The 18,855-nt window shown below is 43.1% G+C and overlaps 2 protein-coding genes across 2 annotated transcripts; one reads left to right on the plus strand and one right to left on the minus strand.

The window, feature by feature from the left end:
* Nucleotides 1-3,655: 3,655 nt before the first annotated feature.
* LOC115249835 (immunoglobulin lambda-1 light chain) lies at nucleotides 3,656-5,816 on the minus strand. The gene is made up of 4 exons (XM_029836197.1): nucleotides 5,705-5,816; nucleotides 5,291-5,612; nucleotides 4,610-4,644; nucleotides 3,656-3,975 (listed from the first exon to the last, which is right to left on the minus strand). The coding sequence occupies exons 1-4, from the start codon at nucleotides 5,742-5,744 to the stop codon at nucleotides 3,656-3,658; spliced, it is 717 nt and encodes a 238-aa protein (XP_029692057.1). The 5' UTR covers nucleotides 5,745-5,816.
* Nucleotides 5,817-16,523: 10,707 nt separating this feature from the next.
* Nucleotides 16,524-18,855, plus strand: LOC115249832 (immunoglobulin lambda-1 light chain-like). The gene is made up of 4 exons (XM_029836193.1): nucleotides 16,524-16,563; nucleotides 16,656-16,977; nucleotides 17,865-17,902; nucleotides 18,536-18,855. Exons 1-4 carry the CDS (start codon nucleotides 16,524-16,526, stop codon nucleotides 18,853-18,855), a joined length of 720 nt encoding a protein of 239 aa, XP_029692053.1.

The following is an 18,855-nucleotide window of genomic DNA, read 5'->3' on the forward strand; positions in this document are numbered from 1 at the left end:
TTTGCAGTCTATCTTGTGTGTCTGCAGATGTTTCATGTGAGTGATTTTAATGTTTTTGTGTGTCTGACCCCCACGTGACCCTGCTGAGGAATAAAGTGGGAGATGATGTTGGATGAATTTGGAATGAAGTGTTGAGTTGTGCTTTTAATGTCCTCTTGGGAAATCTCTCTATCGAAAAAGAGTTGTTTGATTTTAATGGGAACAACCTGACTCAATGAAAGTTTTAAAAAAAAACTATTTGGAAATAATTTGGTAGCAGTAATTAGAATAGATTAGATTAGATTCAACTTTATTGTTATTGCACATGAACAGTTACAGAGCATCAAAATGCAGTTTAGCATTTAACCAGAAGTGCAAAAAGAGCAGATATAATAATAAGTAATGAATATATTATGTGCCGTTTTTAGTGTTTCAGTAGTTTACAGATTTACAGATTGTCATATGAACATATTTTACAGATGGGTTTGTATATTAAATGCCTTTGACTATAAGTGCAGTAACTCTTGACATAAAGCTAGAGGAAATTTGCAAATGATAAATTAGCAATGTACAGATGTTTAGTTTAACTAAAGTGCATAAATGTGCTTCAATAAGTTTCAGCATTAGCTCTGTTGGATACTAAGCTGCTGCTACTAAGTGTGTTATTGTGTAAATGTAGTGTCGTGAGATGTGAAGTGGGGGTCAGCTGGAGTTCAGCAAGGACACAGCTCTGGAGAAGAAGCTGAAGCACCTACCTGAGGGCAGGAGGGAAAACAGTCTATGGGAGGGGTGGGAGGAGTCCTTAAGGATGCTGCGTGCTCGATGCAGGCAGCGCTTCTTCTGGACTTCCTCAATGGCTGGAAGTGGGGTCCCTGTGATGTGATGGGCAGCTGTCACCACCCGCTGCAGAGCCTCATGCTCAGCGATAGTGCAGCTTCCATATCAGACTGTCACACAGCGATAAAAGTTCACCAGGACGGCTGAAGACAGGTGGTTCTTCCTCAGTGTCTTCATGAAGACGAGAAGCTGGTGAGCTTTCTTGATCAGGCTGGAGGTATTTGTAGTCCAGGACAGGTCCTCCGAGATGTGGGTCCCCAGGAACTTGAAGCTGGAGACACGCTCGACGACCATCCCATTGATGTGGATGGGATCATGTGTGCCTCCTCTCACCTTCCAGAAGTCCATTATCAGCTCCTTGGTCTTGCTGGTGTTGAGGAGCAGGTTATTGTCGGCGCACCATGTGGTCAGGTGTTGCTCCTCTTCTCTATTGGCCGTCTCTTCGTTGTTGCTGATGAGACCAATCACCGTGGTGTCGTCCAAAACTTGATGATGGAGCTGGATCCATGTACAGGTCTGCAGCTGTGGGTGAAGAGAAAGAGAGGAGAGGAATGGGCTCAGCACACAGCCTTGAGGCACACTGGTGCTGAGTTCTGAATTCACTGAGAGGGGGACATTAGCCAGGGCACGTGGAAAGGTAGCCAGGTTAGAAGGTTAGAAGCAGGATTCAAGCTGTTCTCTCATGGTGTGGGTGAGAAGAGAAATCTTAGTTTCAGACAAATTCACTTGGACTTCCTTTTGTTTTTGGAGATGTTTTAGCTCTCATCCAAGAACCTTCTTCAGTTCTAAATTAACTGGTGGGAATCCCACAGTTAGATTTACTCTTCTGGTTTACTGAAATGTTTCTATGCTTTTTGAGATGAAAAGTCCTGCAACTGGTCTGGGAATTTGAAAAGAAACTTTACGATTTTAGAAACCACACCTGCTTTAATCTAAGCTGTGGACAACACAGCATAATTTCCAACTGTTTATGCCTTTAATCCACCCTAAATGGACACAGAGTAATCCTAGTGATCCTCCAGAAGGCTCAGAATCAACTTCTAAATAAAACAATCAGACAGATCAGACCTCCATTAATGTTTCAAAGGGAAGTCATCAACTTTGAGGAGAGCTCCCAACAATCCCGGCACATCAAGGGAAAGAACCGTCAAAGAGATATTCAAAAGGATACAGTCATGGCAGAGCAACAACGGAACAGAACAAGTGACACAGAGAAACAAGAATTTCAACACACCCACACCAGACCAGAAACCTATCATACAGGTCCCTTACCCAGCCAGAAAAGGAAGTTCTGACCACGGGACTGAATTTTGCCATCACACCACCACAAGTCCCAGTGATAGACCTCATCACAGCTACTGAATCAGCCCAGCGACACAACAAACTACCAGAAAGAGAAGCAGAACAACTCAGACTGAAGGTGGCAGCTGCATTGCCAGTGATAAAGCCCCACCACCACCTAAGCTGACAGATCAGGAGAGGAAGGCAACAACAGCCCAGAGTGGTCAGAACATCTCAGTCTTGATTGTTCCGTAGAGGAACCGTGATCTAAACATGGTTGATTACACCAACAAAATATTGAGTCTTCGGTGTTTCGGCCACCTCTGAGACACTAAAGCAGGACCCCACTCACACCTACAAAAAGAAGATAATTTCATGACTTCAACGATGGGAGAAACGTGGTTGTTCTATGATGTCACCTCACTGTTCACCTGCATTCAAGCACATTATCGTCATGACAACGCTCCGTTTAGGCATCAGCAGCCATCTATACATTTATGCACTGTTGCTCAGTGTAACTGCAGAGAGTAAAATCAATCCAGCCCAGATTGTTGATCGCTGGATCGATGTGTGTTGATCGTATCATCATCGTGGATCACATCATGAATTATCTGGAACATCGAGTCTTTCACCCTTGATGATCCTGTTGTGACATTTAAACACAAAAATATCCTCCACATATTAAACAAGGGCTCTCCCTTAGAGACAGGGTGAGAAGCTCTGCCATCCGGGAGGAGCTCGGAGTAGAGCTGCTGCTCCTCCGCGTTGAGAGGAGCCAGATGAGGTGGCTTGGGCATCTAGTTAGAATGCCTCCTGGACACCTCCCTGGTGAGGTGTTCAGGGCATGTCCCTCCGGTAGGAGACCCCCGGGAAGACCCAGGACACGTTGGAGAGACTATGTCTCTCGACTGGTCTGGGAACGCCTGGGAAACCCTCCGCATGAGCTAGAAGAAGTAGCTGGGGAGAGGGAAGTCTGGGCCTCTCTGCTTAGGCTGCTGCCCCCGCGACCCGACCCCGGATAAGCGGTAGAGAATGGATAGATGGATATTAAACAATATAATCATTCTTCTTCAAATATAATATTTTTTTAATGATAAAACGGTTCCCTCTGTTTTTAGACAGCTGACATTTGAGCTCCATTTAGATGCAGCTATAAATGAGTGAGGAGGCCTGCAGGTGCATCCTGGGAAAGTACTGAGGCGGTCCAGAGGCCACGCTTCACAGATGAAGCATGAAAACTCAGTTTCACTTTATTATAGATCTGATTTTTCTGTTGTCCTGAGACAAGACACTAAAATCACTGAACTTTTATTGATTATTGTTGAAAACAACATTTGGAAGAGTCCAAATAAACAGAAAGAGCTCTTTTTCTTCAACTTGATGAGTTTTTATTGAAAGATTGTAAAAACAGAGCAGCTGCAAAGCTGCTCCAAGAGCAGCAGCTCAGCGTGACAACATTGATTCCAAGCATGCAGACTGGTCTCCTCTGACATGTGAAGCTGCTGATGCAGCACAAAGACTAAAGAAGCAGATGTGAAATGGTGCTGCTGCTCCTCCACTATTCTTCACACTCGGACTTCTTGATGCTTTTCTCTGCAGTCTGGGAGCCCACAGACACTTTACAGGTGTAAACCTTCTGCGCGTCCCAGTCTGACGTCAGGATGGACAGATGGCTGCTGATTTGGAAAGTCTGGTCTGCTTGTTGGACAGGAGTGCTGGTGGAGATCCCGCTGCTCACTGAAGTGTCACCAAGCAACCAGCTCACCTCTGCAAAAGGTGCAGAGAGTCTGGACAGACAGACCAGAGTGGCTTTGTTGGACTGGAGCTCAGCTCTGGACGGAGGGAAGACTGTCAGGACAGGAGGAGGGAGGCTGGAGCCTGAAAATACATGAAGAAGAAATTCACACACTCACACAAAGTTCAACAGGAACTAATGAATTTAGGAGTTTGGTTGAAAACATCACAAACACACTGAGCAAATAAAACCTTCAATCTTCAGCAACAATATGAGGAAAATCTCACTAAAGCAGATATTTTACACCATTTCAGAGTCATTTTGAACATAAACAGCATCAATTCAATATTTGACAAAAGTTAAAATTATAACCAGCAAATGATACAAAAATATAAAGTTATATATTTAAAATGTGAATTTAAGCAACTGAATTAATTTGGGTGAATTTTACAAAACCTTTTTCACTCACTTCCATCAAACACGAGCCAAGAAACCAAAGTCAATTTAAAATACGTTTAAGTAGAAATTCTGTTCTGCAGTTATTAAAAACAGGTGAAAATGAAGAAAACTCAACAATATTTGGTGAGAAACTGATTGAAATGATGTAATCTTTGGAGATGTTTCCTTTAGCTGACAGATAAAGTATCAAAGCAGGTCAAAGACTAACAGAAGAATATTTCAAATCATTTCCACACTCCACATTTCTATGAAAAAGCTTCTAGTTTGTATCAAAAGCATCAAATCTTTGTTGTTTCTGCTGAGTGTAAAAGTACTTACTGGTGACAAGCAGCTTGGTTCCTGGTCCGAATACCACAGTGATTCAGTTTGTACACACAGCTGTACAAAAACCTGCTGAGAGTCACTGATGAGTGGAGACACTGAGACATGAGAACAGCCTTCACTGGTGACATCATCATCACCATCATCATCATTATCATCAAAATTATCATCACCATAATCATCATCACCATCATCATCATTGTTATCATTTATCACCATCATCATCATCATCAACATCACATCATCATCATCACATCACCATCACATCATCATCACCATCATCATCGTCGTCATCATCATCATCATCATCATCACCATCATCATCACCACCACTATCATCATCATCATCATAATCACAACAGATTCTCTGTTAGAACTTTAATCAACAAACTCTTCATCATATTCTCCATAAAGTCGTTTTGATGACTTAAAGGTGTATTTTAATGATGATGATGGAGGATGAAGGATGAGTGAGGGAGTTGGTTTTGGTTCTTGTTATTTTCAGTGATGAAACAGCAGAAAGTTTCCAACAATCTGAAAGTTTCTCTGAGAAACTGAGTGTTAACATGAGTTGATTTGTAATTTAGTGAGACTGAACATGAGCTGATGTATCAGACACTAAAAAGCAGAAGTATTGAGTGAGGAGGTTTTTGTCACAGTCTGAATCACTGTGATACGCCCTCGCTAGCAGAGCTGTCCCATGTTAGACAGTAATAGACTGCTGAGTCTCCCTCCTCCAGATTATTGATCATCAAACGATAATGTGATGTTGACTGATGAGTAGAAGTGAATCTTGGAGATGAGAAACCAGAACCATAGTCAACAGAACTCCAGCTGCTACGCCAGCTCAGCACATACTGAGGAACTCCTCCTGGAACCTGTTTATACCAGCCAGCATAGTTAGTACCAGTTCCCAGGTTACAGTCCATGGTGATTGACTCTCCTCTGCTCAGAGACACAACAGTGGGCTTCTGTGTCAGCACCGTCACAGCACTCACACCTGGAAACAACAAGAGGACATGAAGTCAAGAGAAAGACACAGACTGATGAATCCAGCATGAGCTCAGAGCTGCAGTAAGTCAGCCTCCTCACATGTTAGAGCAGTGATGAGAGTGCAGAGGCTCTCCAGCATGTTGCCACTGTGTGCTGACTATCAACCTGGAAAGTGACTTTACTGCTGACAGATTCAGGCTTTGGAGGATGAGGAGAGGAGGTGCTGGAGGAGCAATTTAATAGCCCACTGGAGCTGAGAGGGACTGACAGGAGGAGGAGCTTCTCTTCAATCTGCTGCTTTTCTCCTGTGTGTGATGTGGAAAAGAGCAGATTGGAGCTCCAACGTTTCATTTACATGAAGTTAAATAAAGACCATCAGAGCTGCAGGTGCTTCCTGCTGATGGAGGAGCTGAGTCAGGTCACAGCTGAAGGAGCTGCTTTCTCTGTTTCTATGGTGATGCAGTGCTCCTCTCTGGTGGACTTGAACAGAACAACATCCTTCATGGACAAAATGTCTCTGGATGTTTCAAATGTTTACACATGTAATCATTTGATCATAAAAATATAAGGGGATAAAACCCAATTGATGTCGAGATGTTTTTCTTCTCTTCTTTCTACGTTGCTTTTCCTGCTCTATTCTTTCCTTCTTTACCCTTTTCTCATCAAATGGAGCCCATCCCCACCATATCATCCTGATCCTGCTCAAGATTTCTTCCATTTTAAAGAACCTTTTGACCTGCCACTGTTGACTCAGTGATCAGCCTCTGGGATCCCATGAAGCTACTTGACTGAAACTTTTGTTTAAGAAATAAATGTTGATCTGAAGCAGTTTCTCCAGATTAGACTGGGACAGAACTGGTTTAATCTGGATATTGTTGAGAGTCCAATCAGAGGTTGTGATCTTTGATCCGTCAATCATTGAAGGGCAGGTTTTGATTGACATCTGTCACTTTAAGAACCATTGTGAATTAGTTCAAATCAATGAAGCTGAAATATTAGAAATATTTATATTTAAGGACAAATATTTCAGCTAAATCAAACGTGAAGCGAGCAGAAACCCACCATCTTGTGGTGCTCTCATATTCCAGAACTCCAACATAACTGAAGTGTCCAGTACAGTCCAAAGTGCTCAGAGACATGATGGACGGGCCTGTAACTGGATCAGTACTGGTGTTGGCTGGAGCCAGTAAAGTTCAGTCAGACACCGACTGACATGGAGCAGCACAGCAGTTACAGATTATCAGGTAAACGGGGAATTGAAATAACCCCTTTTATCACATCTTTGTCCCACTGAGCACCACTGACTCAAACTATCACACCATTACCTAATGGGCTGTTTGTTTATATTTTGTGAAACTTTGAGCTGTTGGGATGAACAAATCTGATATTCTGCAGAAACAGACACATTATTTGCCAACAGAATGGAGTTCAAAAAAGTCTTTAGAGAAATTCTTCAGGAATGACTCCGTCCCTTTGTAGCCGAGTCACTGAACAATAAATTTGGGAAAATAGTCCTTGGTCCTGTGTTACAATCTTCCCAGATTAGCCCCAAAATTAAATGTGTCTTTGCTAAATTAGTGCTTGGATATGGTTCAATCTGTGCTGAGCTAGTAAATTTTGGAGCCACACTGACCATCAACTCACTGATGTCGTCCATGCTGTCCATTGTTTACCTCACAATGATCAGGCGCACAAAAAGGTGTAATAATAACATCGATGTAATGACAACATTGATGTAATGACTCAGGAGATGAGAGGAAACCAGCAGCCACGCCCCTCTCAGCAGGAGGTCACATCCGCTACTGCAGCCAATGTGACAATGCTCAAATGCTGAGCAAAGGCGGGTCCACCTGCTCTACACACGATCCACATTCACACCAGTCCTGTCCCAGTCTGATCTGGAGGGACTGATCCAGGTCAAACCAAGGCAGCTCGGCTCAATTCAACTTTATCTACGAAGCATTAATTACAATCAAGAAGCTTCAGAGGAATCCAGAGGCTGATCATTGAGACAGCAACAGCTGCAGGGCTAAAGTCCAGTTTAACAGGAAGAAACCCTGAGCAGGACCAGACTCATATGAGGGGACCCTCTTGCTGATGACAAAGAAGGTAAGAAGTAGGAGAAGAGCAGGAAAAAGATAAAAGAACAGATCCATACATCCCTCATGCAAATACATGTGTAACTAAAATAAAGATTTTTTGTATGTCATAATCAATACATATCAATACCTACACACATACATGTGATCAGAAGAGCCTGTAAGTATTCTTGACACCACTGTACATCTGACCAGTAGCTCAGTTATTGATACTATACAACATTAAAATAAAAGCAAGAAACACTGAAACAAGTAAAAGTGAAGTTAATACAACCAGACTGAATTAAAGAGGTGTCTAATGAGTCTAGATTTGAAGATGAGGAGTGATTCATTGTTACGGAAGATTGACAGACGTGAACTGAGCCCCCAAATGCAGACACAGACGACAAGATCAGCTTCAGCTCTGACTGAAAATGAACAGCGTGTGTGCCAGCAATTCTCAGCAGAGATGAGACCACAGCGAGGCAGGAAGCAGGCTGGGCGAAACAGGCAGGAACAGGTCGCAGTGTTGGAGCACTGCAGGCAAAAGACCGGCAAAATGAGCAGAAAGCAAGTTAGAAAGTTAGAAAGAGAGACACAGGAGGGTGTTGAGAGGGAAACACTCGGGTATGGAGGAGGTGGATGGACATTAATGTGGGGGGGGGGGGGGGCAGTGGAGCTGCTGAAGGGTGGAGGTGATGTGGTGGAGGAGGAGGGTTGGTTATGATGCCAGCAGCAGAGTTCTGGACCTGGAGGAGTTTATTGAGGTGACTTAAGAGGAGAAAGCTGCAATCATCTAAACAGGTGACAAAGATGAGGAAAAGAAAGAAAAAGCAGCAGGAGAGAGATGGAGGGACGGAGATGGTTGAGGTTACACAGGTGAATGTCATGATCCTGTTCATGTCTATTTTGTAATTGCTGTTTGTTTCCACCAGGGGGCGGGGTTGACCTATTAACCGGCTCGTGCTGCCTGCTTCCTCACCTGAAGCTGATCAGCTTGATTGGAAGTCTTTTTCAGCAGCTGGCACGAGTCGATCAGAGTCTGGTAGTTTCTTCTATCCTCTTGGTAACTGAGTGTTTATAGACTTTAAACCTTCACTGTGATGAGACTGCCTACAGGAGGGAGGTGGCTGGACTGGTGTCCTGGTGCGGGCACAACAACCTGCAGCTGAACGCTCAGAAGACAGTGGAGATGATTGTGGACTTCAGGAAAGTCACAGCCCCTTTGCCCCCCCTTGCCCTCATGGACTCCCCCATCACCATCGCGGACTCCTTCCGCTTCCTGGGCACCACCATCACCCGGGACCTTAAGTGGGAGCCAACCATCAGCTCCCTCATCAAGAAGGCCCAGCAAAGGATGTTCTTCCTACGGCAGCTGAGGAAGCTGTAGTATCTGACCCGTTCTATGCAGGCTTTACGTCTGCAAGGCCGTAATGTGTTTATCTGCCAACCTAAGCACAATATCAGGACATCCTCCACATGTGTGTCCGGTGTCTTCTTCCTTTAGGTAATAGGAGCTGCTAAAAGACAACACTGGAGCCTGTGGGCCCCTGGTACCTCTCACTAGGAGGATGTATATCATGAAGCATCTTCAAGTATTACCTTTTTTGGTAATAACTGAACGCTATACCATTGGGTTGGCCATATTGTACAGCGTGAGGTCATCAGTAAAGAATGTGTTTACTCAACTGTATAAGAAGGAGGTATCGATGAAGACACCCCGGAGTTCTTCACCATCGGGACCTCGAGACCTCCCTCGGACAAACTGCAGTGTTCGATTGATGCCTGACTGTTCTCTCCAATAAACATCTTTAATAATCAAGTCGGTGTCTGCGAAGTTTCCTTCCTCATCAACACATCTCGGCAACCACCAGGAGAAGATTCACAACAAATTTGGCATCACGAACAGGATCGGTTGTGGCTGTCGTCTTCTCCATCTGCCTCCTCGGACCAACTCCCGCTCCAAGCCGGCAAGTAAAGTGAACATTTTTCACATATTGGGGTGATAGTTGGTTCAATTAAGCTTTTGGGGAGTAATTTAGACACACCGTAAAGATAATTAGTGTGGATGTACATTTTTGTGTTGATGTTGGGGAATACTTCTTCTAAATTGTTCAATTTGACCTTTTGTTTTGTGTTTTGTGAAAGATTGAAGTAGTGGCTCTGGAGGAGAGACAGGCCATGAGGTTTATTACACGGCTCACTTCAGCTAAAAAGGACAGCTGATTCTGAATTTATTTTATTCGGTCTGTACACTGTGTTATGTACAGGATTGGCAACTGAGCGTGTGGACACTAGGAATGTGTCGGGTTACGGCCAGGAAATGATGTTAAAGTGTTAAAAAGCCGCGGGTTCAGGACCATTTGCCCTAAGTCCTGTGTTTCCTTTCGGAGCACACAGGCCGGTCTCTCTCTCTTGAGTGATTGGAAAACTGGGGTTATCTCCGGGTCGGGGGTGTCCTCTCTGACGTGGCTGACGAGTGCGTTTGAAGACACTCTTTTACGGTCAGGGGCCCACTTTTCAGGGTGGTAAATTTAGTGCGGACAGTCGCGAGAAACAAACTGTGGTTTACGGCAGCGGCGCCGGGGCATGCTTAAATAGGATAAATCTGCATGGACAGATTGTATGTGTGTGTGGCGCCTGTGTGTGCGTGAGTCGATTCTGTGTTCTGTTCGTCTCTCTCTCTCTCTCTCTTTGTTTGAAGTGACTTCTGGGGGATGTTACCATAGTTGTTGCCAAAAAATTGGGTAATTGATTGAAACGAAAAGAAATAAAGGAAAAATCTTTTTGTACCTCAGATAGATTGATTGAGATTTTATCTGAAGCTTGAGGAGGACCTAAGGGTGGTCCTGGTAGTGAAGAATATCATAAAATTCTGTGCTGAGACAAGGAAACTGGGTGTGATCCAGCAGGACCGCAAGGTCCACATACATACACATACACACACACACACACACACTCACATATACATATATGCTGAAGTAGTGGTGAACAAAGAAAAGTTGAGAAATATAGAAGTTTGTTTTTGCGGATTTCTATGTTTATGTAATATCTTTGAAGAACTTTATTTATATTGATTTTGAAAATTATTCATATTCGCTGTTGGTTGATTTGGGTCCTTTGGATCTCAGGGTGTGGCTCACAGTTCGTTTTGCATTTAAATTAAACATTAAAGTGAAATAAACAAAGCATTTACATATTAAGGTTTGAAATTTATATACTGTACTTTCCTAAGACAACTGCTACAGCAAAATGTCAAAAGCGGAGAGTAAAGCAGTTAAACGCATGACCCCAATTGAGGTGGTGCAGAAAAACAATCCCCTTATTAAAGGCCTACCAGAGGCCTCAAAGAAATGGAACAAGCGTTGGCCAGATATTGAACAACCTTGGCCGGTTGAAGGTACCCTCAACCCCGATGTGATTCAAACAATCTGTACACTTGTTACCGCCTATAAAGCAAATGAGAAAAAAGGAAAAAGGGGGAAGTCTCGTGCAGAAAAAAGACAGACTGAACTCGCAATGTTGCAACTTTTTGAACAGGAGGGACAGAAGTTGAGATTGGCTGCAAAAAAGAAAAACAGAATAGCTAAAGAAATTATTGAAAGAACCGCAAAACAAACAGCGGCGCTTGTGGAAAAGATTAACACTCCTTTCTCTCATACGGCTCCTGTAACAACCCCTCCACCGGATGAGACAGAAACTGAATACACTGACATCTATCCACAACTTCCTGTACTCAGCCAGAAAGGCAAGTACAACATTAAAGATGATCACAACCAAACTGAAAAGGGAAAGGCAAAAACAGTCATACACATTTATCCGACAACTCCAAAATCTAAATCAAGAAAAACACGAGATGATGTTTACAACACACTGCTTCTGGAGGATGATGATGAGAGCGGTACAGATGAAGCCATAGGTGGCTATGATCCCGCCATTAAGCGTGTGTTGGCTAAAGCTGAAAAGAGGGGTAACAAATCTAAAAAGAAAGCCAAGTCTGGTCAAGATCTGACCGATGACAGCTCAGGGTCAGACACTGATGAAGACTCAGACGGCAATTGTTCTTCCTCTGAGGAAAGACAACGTTCTTTGAGAAATCTCGAAAGGGGTATCGAACAGTGTCGTTTAGACATTAGCTTGACGGGAACTCCAGGAGCTCAAAAGATGCTAGAAAGACAATTGGAAGATATGGAAAAACGGCGTAAGTCGTTAAAGAAGAGGAGGCTTTCAAGGCTGATCACTTCTGACTACGCCTTGCGCTCAAAGAAAGACGGCTCTGCTAACAAAATGTTCCCTGTTGTTGTTCGTGGTCAAAGTCTTGAGTATAAACCTTGGCAGAACTCCGATATGTCAGATATATTAGAGAAGCTACCTATCCTTCAGGAAGGGGCACACCCCTGGATTTCAAAACTGGAGGAACTTTTGATTGGAACACAACCTGCTGTTGGAGACATTAAAAGGCTCCTAGCTAATCTCATTGGTGTGTCTGCCATGGAAGACCTTTTGCAGAAGGCTGGCATGCCTCGGTTCATGGCAACCGCAGTAAATGATGCTGAACTGTTTTCTGCTCACAGAGGTCAGTTTTGGGGGGCGCTGAAAGACGCGTTTCCAACTAACATACATCCTGATAATATCCTCATTGAACCATTGGGTGAACAAGAAAATCCGAGAGCCTACGTTTCAAGAGCTCTACAAACGTGGCGTAATGTCACAGGCAATGATCCCGATGCTAATCAAATGGAGCAGTCTATCATTCGAGCTAAAATTCAGAAGGGATTGCCACTGCCGGTGCGTAGTAAAATAGCAGAGGTGGTTGGTCTTGGGAATATGATTAAGAGTGTTTACATTGATCACATTGCTCACCAGGTTGAACTATATCGTAGAAAAGAGCAAGAGCTGAAAAACCAAGATCATGAAACTCTCAGAAAACTTACTCAACTGCAGCTGGTGGACAACAAACGCTAAGAGAAAAAGCAAGCAGTAGTGATGGAAAGTCAACCTGATCAGACATCACATATGCAATCAAACCAAACATCATGCCATTCGTATCAATTTCCATCGGTGGCATCTGTTCCACCAGTACCTCAGCAATGTTACTTACACTCTGCAGGGTTTTGCTAATGAAACCATAAAAGGCTTTGAACATCTCTCCAACACTCAGAGAAGTCACAGACTTACGTTGCTGAAACATGACATGGCGCTAGATTACATCTTGGCCAGAGAAGGAGGTTTGTGTGTGTCGTTGAACTTGACAGGAGATGCTTGCTATACTCTGATTCCAGACAATGGTGATAACATAACAAGTGTGATTGACGCTTTGAAGAAGATAAGAGATGCGTTTGGTCCTTCTGAAAGCGCAGGAACATCAGCGACGGCTTGGCTTCAGGACAAATTTGGTCCAATGGGAGCTATGTTGGTACAGGTTCTCAGTGCCGTCGTAGTGTCACTAAGTGTGATGTTTTGTTTTTGTACCTTGTCATTAACTTGTGCCAAGGCGATGATATTGCGTTGGATTGGTGTAGTAATGCCTACCGACCAGGTCCAGATGCCACTCTTAAGTGTCAAAGCTTTGGCTGATTCAGATGAGGAGGACGTTTCTGATGAGATGGTTGATAAATATCCAGTATAATCAATAATTCAGTATCTAGTGTGACCTTCGAGTCATATCCTTATGTTACTTTTGTATTTAATGGTGTTTATGTTTTCCTTTCCTCCGTTGTAGTTCCGGTGACAAAGGGGGGGAAATGGTTACATAATTTACTTAATCGTGACAATCATGTTTTGATATGTTTGTATTGTATTCTCTTTAATGAAACCAATGTTTTTTTTGCAAAGATACTGGCACCTCTGTTTTCTGCTTCCAGGACAGTAGTTGGGGAGCTACGTTGGGGCGACAACTAGGTTGGAATGGAGTCAGAAATTCAAAATGAACTGTGAAAGATGCTGGAGGACCCTGAATGAAGATGGGGAACAACTGAAGATCCTTCATCAGGGGACTGTGAACTACAGATTCGAAAATTACTGTTGATGTGTTTAATGCATATATTTGAAGTTGGTGTTAATAAATTTACTAGGGAAATTCATCAGTAGGCAGATGCTATGAGAACTCAGGTTTTTTCCTTGTTTTGGTATAGGGAAAGGGGTCCTTAGGCAGGGAAAGGTCCAAGATAAGGTCCGATGGGACGACCAGCCTGATCGTGGACATTTTTTGATTTTTTTCCTGAGTATCTCGTATGTGGTTGCCAAACTCTTCCCTAATATAACCTTTTTGCAAATTGGATTGGAGTACTATAGGTGGTCGCCGTCGACAGAGGGACCGTGAGAGAATTTTCCCGTCTAAAGTGTTTTGATGGTTGCAAACTGAAAGATGTCTGTCGGATGGGTTTTTCACTCTCGCACTCCACTAAATTTCACATATTGTTCATGTCTAATTAAACAATCTTTTTCAAATTATACCATTTTATTAGTCACCGTCACTTTTATTAAAACTTGGTTATTCTTTATTTTTCGAGACTGTATTTAGTCTCGAAGGGGGGAAATATGTAGTATCTGACCCGTTCTATGCAGGCTTTACGTCTGCAAGGCCGTAATGTGTTTATCTGCCAACCTAAGCACAATATCAGGACATCCTCCACATGTGTGTCCGGTGTCTTCTTCCTTTAGGTAATAGGAGCTGCTAAAAGACAACACCGGAGCCTGTGGGCCCCTGGTACCTCTCACTAGGAGGATGTATATCATGAAGCATCTTCAAGTATTACCTTTTTTGGTAATAACTGAACGCTATACCATTGGGTTGGCCATATTGTACAGCGTGAGGTCATCAGTAAAGAATGTGTTTACTCGACTGTATAAGAAGGAGGTATCGAGGTAGACACCCCGGAGTTCTTCACCATCGGGACCTCGAGACATCCCTCGGACAAACTGCAGTGTTCGATTGATGCCTGACTGTTCTCTCCAATAAACATCTTTAATAATCAAGTCGGTGTCTGCGAAGTTTCCTTCCTCATCAACACATCTCGGCAACCACCAGGAGAAGATTCACAACAAAGCTCAAACTGCCTCCCAGGATGTTGGCGCAGTTTTATACGGCCGTCATCGAGTCCATCCTCACCTCCTCCATCCTCACCTCCTCCATCACCGTGTGGGATGCTGGCGCCACCGCCAGGGACAGACTGATGCGCGCTGCCGAGAAGGTGATCGGCTGCAGGCTTCCATCCATCCAGGACCTGTATATCTCCAGGACCCGGAAGCGTGTAGGTCGGATCACGGCCGACCCTTCCCACCCTGGTCACGGACTGTTTTCCCCCCGCCCCTCAGGCAGGAGACTACGGTCCATTCGGACCAGAACCTCCCGCTACACGAACAGCTTCTTCCCCTCTGCCATCAGGCTGCTGAACACCAAGTGACTTATCACTTAAGCACCATGTACAGCAGCCAGTCGGACTCACGAACAATACATCACATTACTCCTGCATTGACCTGCACTATTTCTTACTATTTATGTATATACTGTATATATGTCTTATTTTATTTTATTTATCTTATTCTAGTGTTGTCTTCTTTATGTTGAATGTCGCAGCGTCACACCAAGACAAATTCCTAGCTTGTGTAATACTGTGTATTACATGAACAATGGCAATAAATCTGATTCTGATTCCTGTTTGGATTATCTGTGTGTCGAAACCCAACCGTTCTGAGTTGGGTTTCTCTGTTCACGATTCACCAACGCACATTTCGGTGTCACCAGCACTTTCATAAATGTTTCACTTTTAGATTTCCCGCCTCCTGTCTGCATTCTGGGTTCCACCTTCGTGTACCAGTTGTAGTGAAAGTATGATGATGAGTGATGTCACCGATTTGTGATTGAAGTTGGAGATAAATTTACAACATTCTTTGTCAAATTGCAAGAACTGAGTGAAGCCTATGAGATATGAATGGAAGCAGTTAGGGGGCGTGGGGGACACCAATGGAGGAGTCTATTGAGGAGGATGGGCTGTGAGATGGTGTAGAAGTGCCACTTAGATCAAAGATCAAGAAGGTCCAGGAGGGAGAGGAAGCTGGAGCCAGCTGCACAGAGGAGATGCTTGGATATTTTAAATAGAGCGATCTCAGTGCTGTGATGTTGAGGGAGACCAGACTGGAAACATTAATGGGTGTGTAGTTGGTAGAGAAATGAATTTTTAAGAATTTGGGACATTTATGCTGTTAAAAATGGGCAAAGATGACTGTAGTTATTGGGATCAGAACCAGGATTTTTAGAATGTGACAGAATGCTGTAGTTGGAAAATGGATGGAACAATTCTAGTGGTGAGTGAGGACTTGATGATGGCAATAATTAAAGGGAGCATTAAACTGAGCAATTAGAAAGATTGTTTAGGGTGGTAAATCCATATTTTTATTTCTTTACATGAGGATAATCCAAACTTTTACATATGAATTACATGAATAAACCTGTGACACAGAGACATTTTGTCCATGAAGGATGTTGTTCTGTTCAAGTCCACCAGAGAGGAGCACTGCATCACCATAGAAACAGAGAAAGCAGCTCCTTCAGCTGTGACCTGACTCAGCTCCTCCATCAGCAGGAAGCACCTGCAGCTCTGATGGTCTTTATTTAACTTCATGTAAATGAAACGTTGGAGCTCCAATCTGCTCTTTTCCACATCACACACAGGAGAAAAGCTGCAGATTGAAGAGAAGCTCCTCCTCCTGTCAGTCCCTCTCAGCTCCAGTGGGCTATTAAATTGCTCCTCCAGCACCTCCTCTCCTCATCCTCCAAAGCCTGAATCTGTCAGCAGTAAAGTCACTTTCCAGGTTGATAGTCAGCACACAGTGGCAACATGCTGGAGAGCCTCTGCACTCTCATCACTGCTCTAACATGTGAGGAGGCTGACTTACTGCAGCTCTGAGCTCATGCTGGATTCATCAGTCTGTGTCTTTCTCTTGACTTCATGTCCTCTTGTTGTTTCCAGGTGTGAGTGCTGTGACGGTGCTGACACAGAAGCCCACTGTTGTGTCTCTGAGCAGAGGAGAGTCAGTCACCATGGACTGTAACCTGGGAACTGTTACTGGCAGTGCTGCTCGCTGGTATAAACAGGTTCCAGGAGGAGTTCCTCAGTTTGTACTGGTCTGGTATCACGGCTGGAGTTCTGTCACATATGGTTCTGGTTTCTCGTCTCCAAGATTCACTTCTACTCATCAGTCAACATCAGATTATCGTTTGATGATCAATAATGTGGAGGAGGGAGACTCAGCAGTCTATTACTGTCAAACATGGGATGGCAATACTGTCGTATCACAGTGATTCAGACTGTGACAAAAACCTCCTCACTCAATACTTCTGCTTTTTAGTGTCTGATACATCAGCTCATGTTCAGTCTCACTAAATTACAAATCAACTCATGTTTACACTCAGTTTCTCAGAGAAACTTTCAGATTGTTGGAAACTTTCTGCTGTTTCATCACTGAAAATAACAAGAACCAAAACCAACTCCCTCACTCATCCTTCATCCTCCATCATCACCATTAAAATACACCTTTAAGTCATCAAAACGACTTTATGGGGAATATGATGTTTGTTGATTAAAGTTCTAACAGAGAATCTGTTGTGATGATGATGATGATGATGGTGATGATGATGGTGATGATGATAACAATGATGATGATGGTGATGATGATTATGGTGATGTTGATGATGATGATGATGATGATGAGGATGATGGTGATGATGGTGATGGTGACAATGATAATGATGATAAATGGTTATGATGATGATGATGGTGATGTTGATGATGATGGTGATGATGATTATCGTGATGTTGATGATGATGATGGTGATGATGATGATGATGTTGATGATGGTGATGGTGACAATGATAATGATGATAAATGGTTATGATGATGATGATGATGATGATGATGATGATGATGATGGTGATGGTGATGATGATGATGATGATGGTGATGATGATAAATGGTTATGATGATGATGATGATGATGGTGATGGTGATGATGATGATGATGATGACGATGATAAATGGTTATGATGTTGATGGTGGTGATGATGATGATGATGGTGATGATGGTGTCACCAGTGAAGGCTGTTCTCATGTCTCAGTGTCTCCACTCATCAGTGACTCTCAGCAGGTTTTTGTACAGCTGTGTGTACAAACTGAATCACTGTGGTATTCGGACTAGGAACCAAGCTGATTGTCACCAGTAAGTACTTTTACACTCAGCAGAAACAACAAAGATTTGATGCTTTTGATACAAACTAGAAGCTTTTTCATAGAAATGTGGAGTGTGGAAATGATTTGAAATATTCTTCTTTTAGTCTTTGACCTGCTTTGATACTTTATCTGTCAGCTAAAGGAAACATCTCCAAAGATTACATCATTTCAATCAGTTTCTCACCAAATATTGTTGAGTTTTCTTCATTTTCACCTGTTTTTAATAACTGCAGAAAAGATTTTCTACTTAAACGTATTTTAAATTGACTTTGGTTTCTTGGCTCGTGTTTGATGGAAGTGAGTGAAAAAGGTTTTGCAAAATTCATCCAAATTAATTCAGTTGCTGAAATTCTCATTTTAAATATATAACTTTATATTTTTGTATAATTTTCTGGTTATAATTTTACTTTGGTCAAATATTTAATTGATGCTGTTTATATTCAAAATGACTCTGAAATGGTGTAAAATATCTGCTTTAGTGAGATTTTCCTCATATTGTTGCTGAAGATTGAAGGTTTTATTTGCTCAGTGTGTTTGTGATGTTTTCAACCAAACTCCTAAATTCATTAGTTCCTGTTGAACTTTGTGTGAGTGTGTGAATTTCTTCTTCATGTATCTTCAGGCTCCAGCCTCCCTCCTCCTGTCCTGACAGTCTTCCCTCCATCCAGAGCTGAGCTCCAGTCCAACAAAGTCACTCTGGTCTGTCTGTCCAGACTCTCTGCACCTTTAGCAGAGGTGAGCTGGTTGCTTGGTGACACTTCAGTGAGCAGCGGGATCTCCACCAGCACTCCTGTCCAACAAGCAGACCAGACTTTCCAAATCAGCAGCCATCTGTCCATCCTGACGTCAGACTGGGACGCGCAGAAGGTTTACACCTGTAAAGTGTCTGTGGGCTCCCAGACTGCAGAGAAAAGCATCAAGAAGTCCGAGTGTGAAGAATAG

The sequence above is a fragment of the Takifugu rubripes genome, chromosome 5 (assembly GCF_901000725.2).
Source record: "Takifugu rubripes chromosome 5, fTakRub1.2, whole genome shotgun sequence".
Classification (NCBI taxonomy): domain Eukaryota; kingdom Metazoa; phylum Chordata; class Actinopteri; order Tetraodontiformes; family Tetraodontidae; genus Takifugu; species Takifugu rubripes.

Coding starts and splice junctions, on each gene's coding strand:
- LOC115249832 (XM_029836193.1), top strand. CDS start 16,524: ATGCTGGAGAGCCTCTGCACTCTCATCACTGCTCTAACAT. Junction 16,564..16,655: donor TCTCATCACTGCTCTAACAT/GTGAGGAGGCTG, acceptor TGTTGTTTCCAG/GTGTGAGTGCTGTGACGGTG. Junction 16,978..17,864: donor TGGGATGGCAATACTGTCGT/ATCACAGTGATT, acceptor AAACTGAATCAC/TGTGGTATTCGGACTAGGAA.
- LOC115249835 (XM_029836197.1), bottom strand. CDS start 5,744: ATGCTGGAGAGCCTCTGCACTCTCATCACTGCTCTAACAT. Junction 5,613..5,704: donor TCTCATCACTGCTCTAACAT/GTGAGGAGGCTG, acceptor TGTTGTTTCCAG/GTGTGAGTGCTGTGACGGTG. Junction 3,976..4,609: donor AACCAAGCTGCTTGTCACCA/GTAAGTACTTTT, acceptor ATGTATTTTCAG/GCTCCAGCCTCCCTCCTCCT.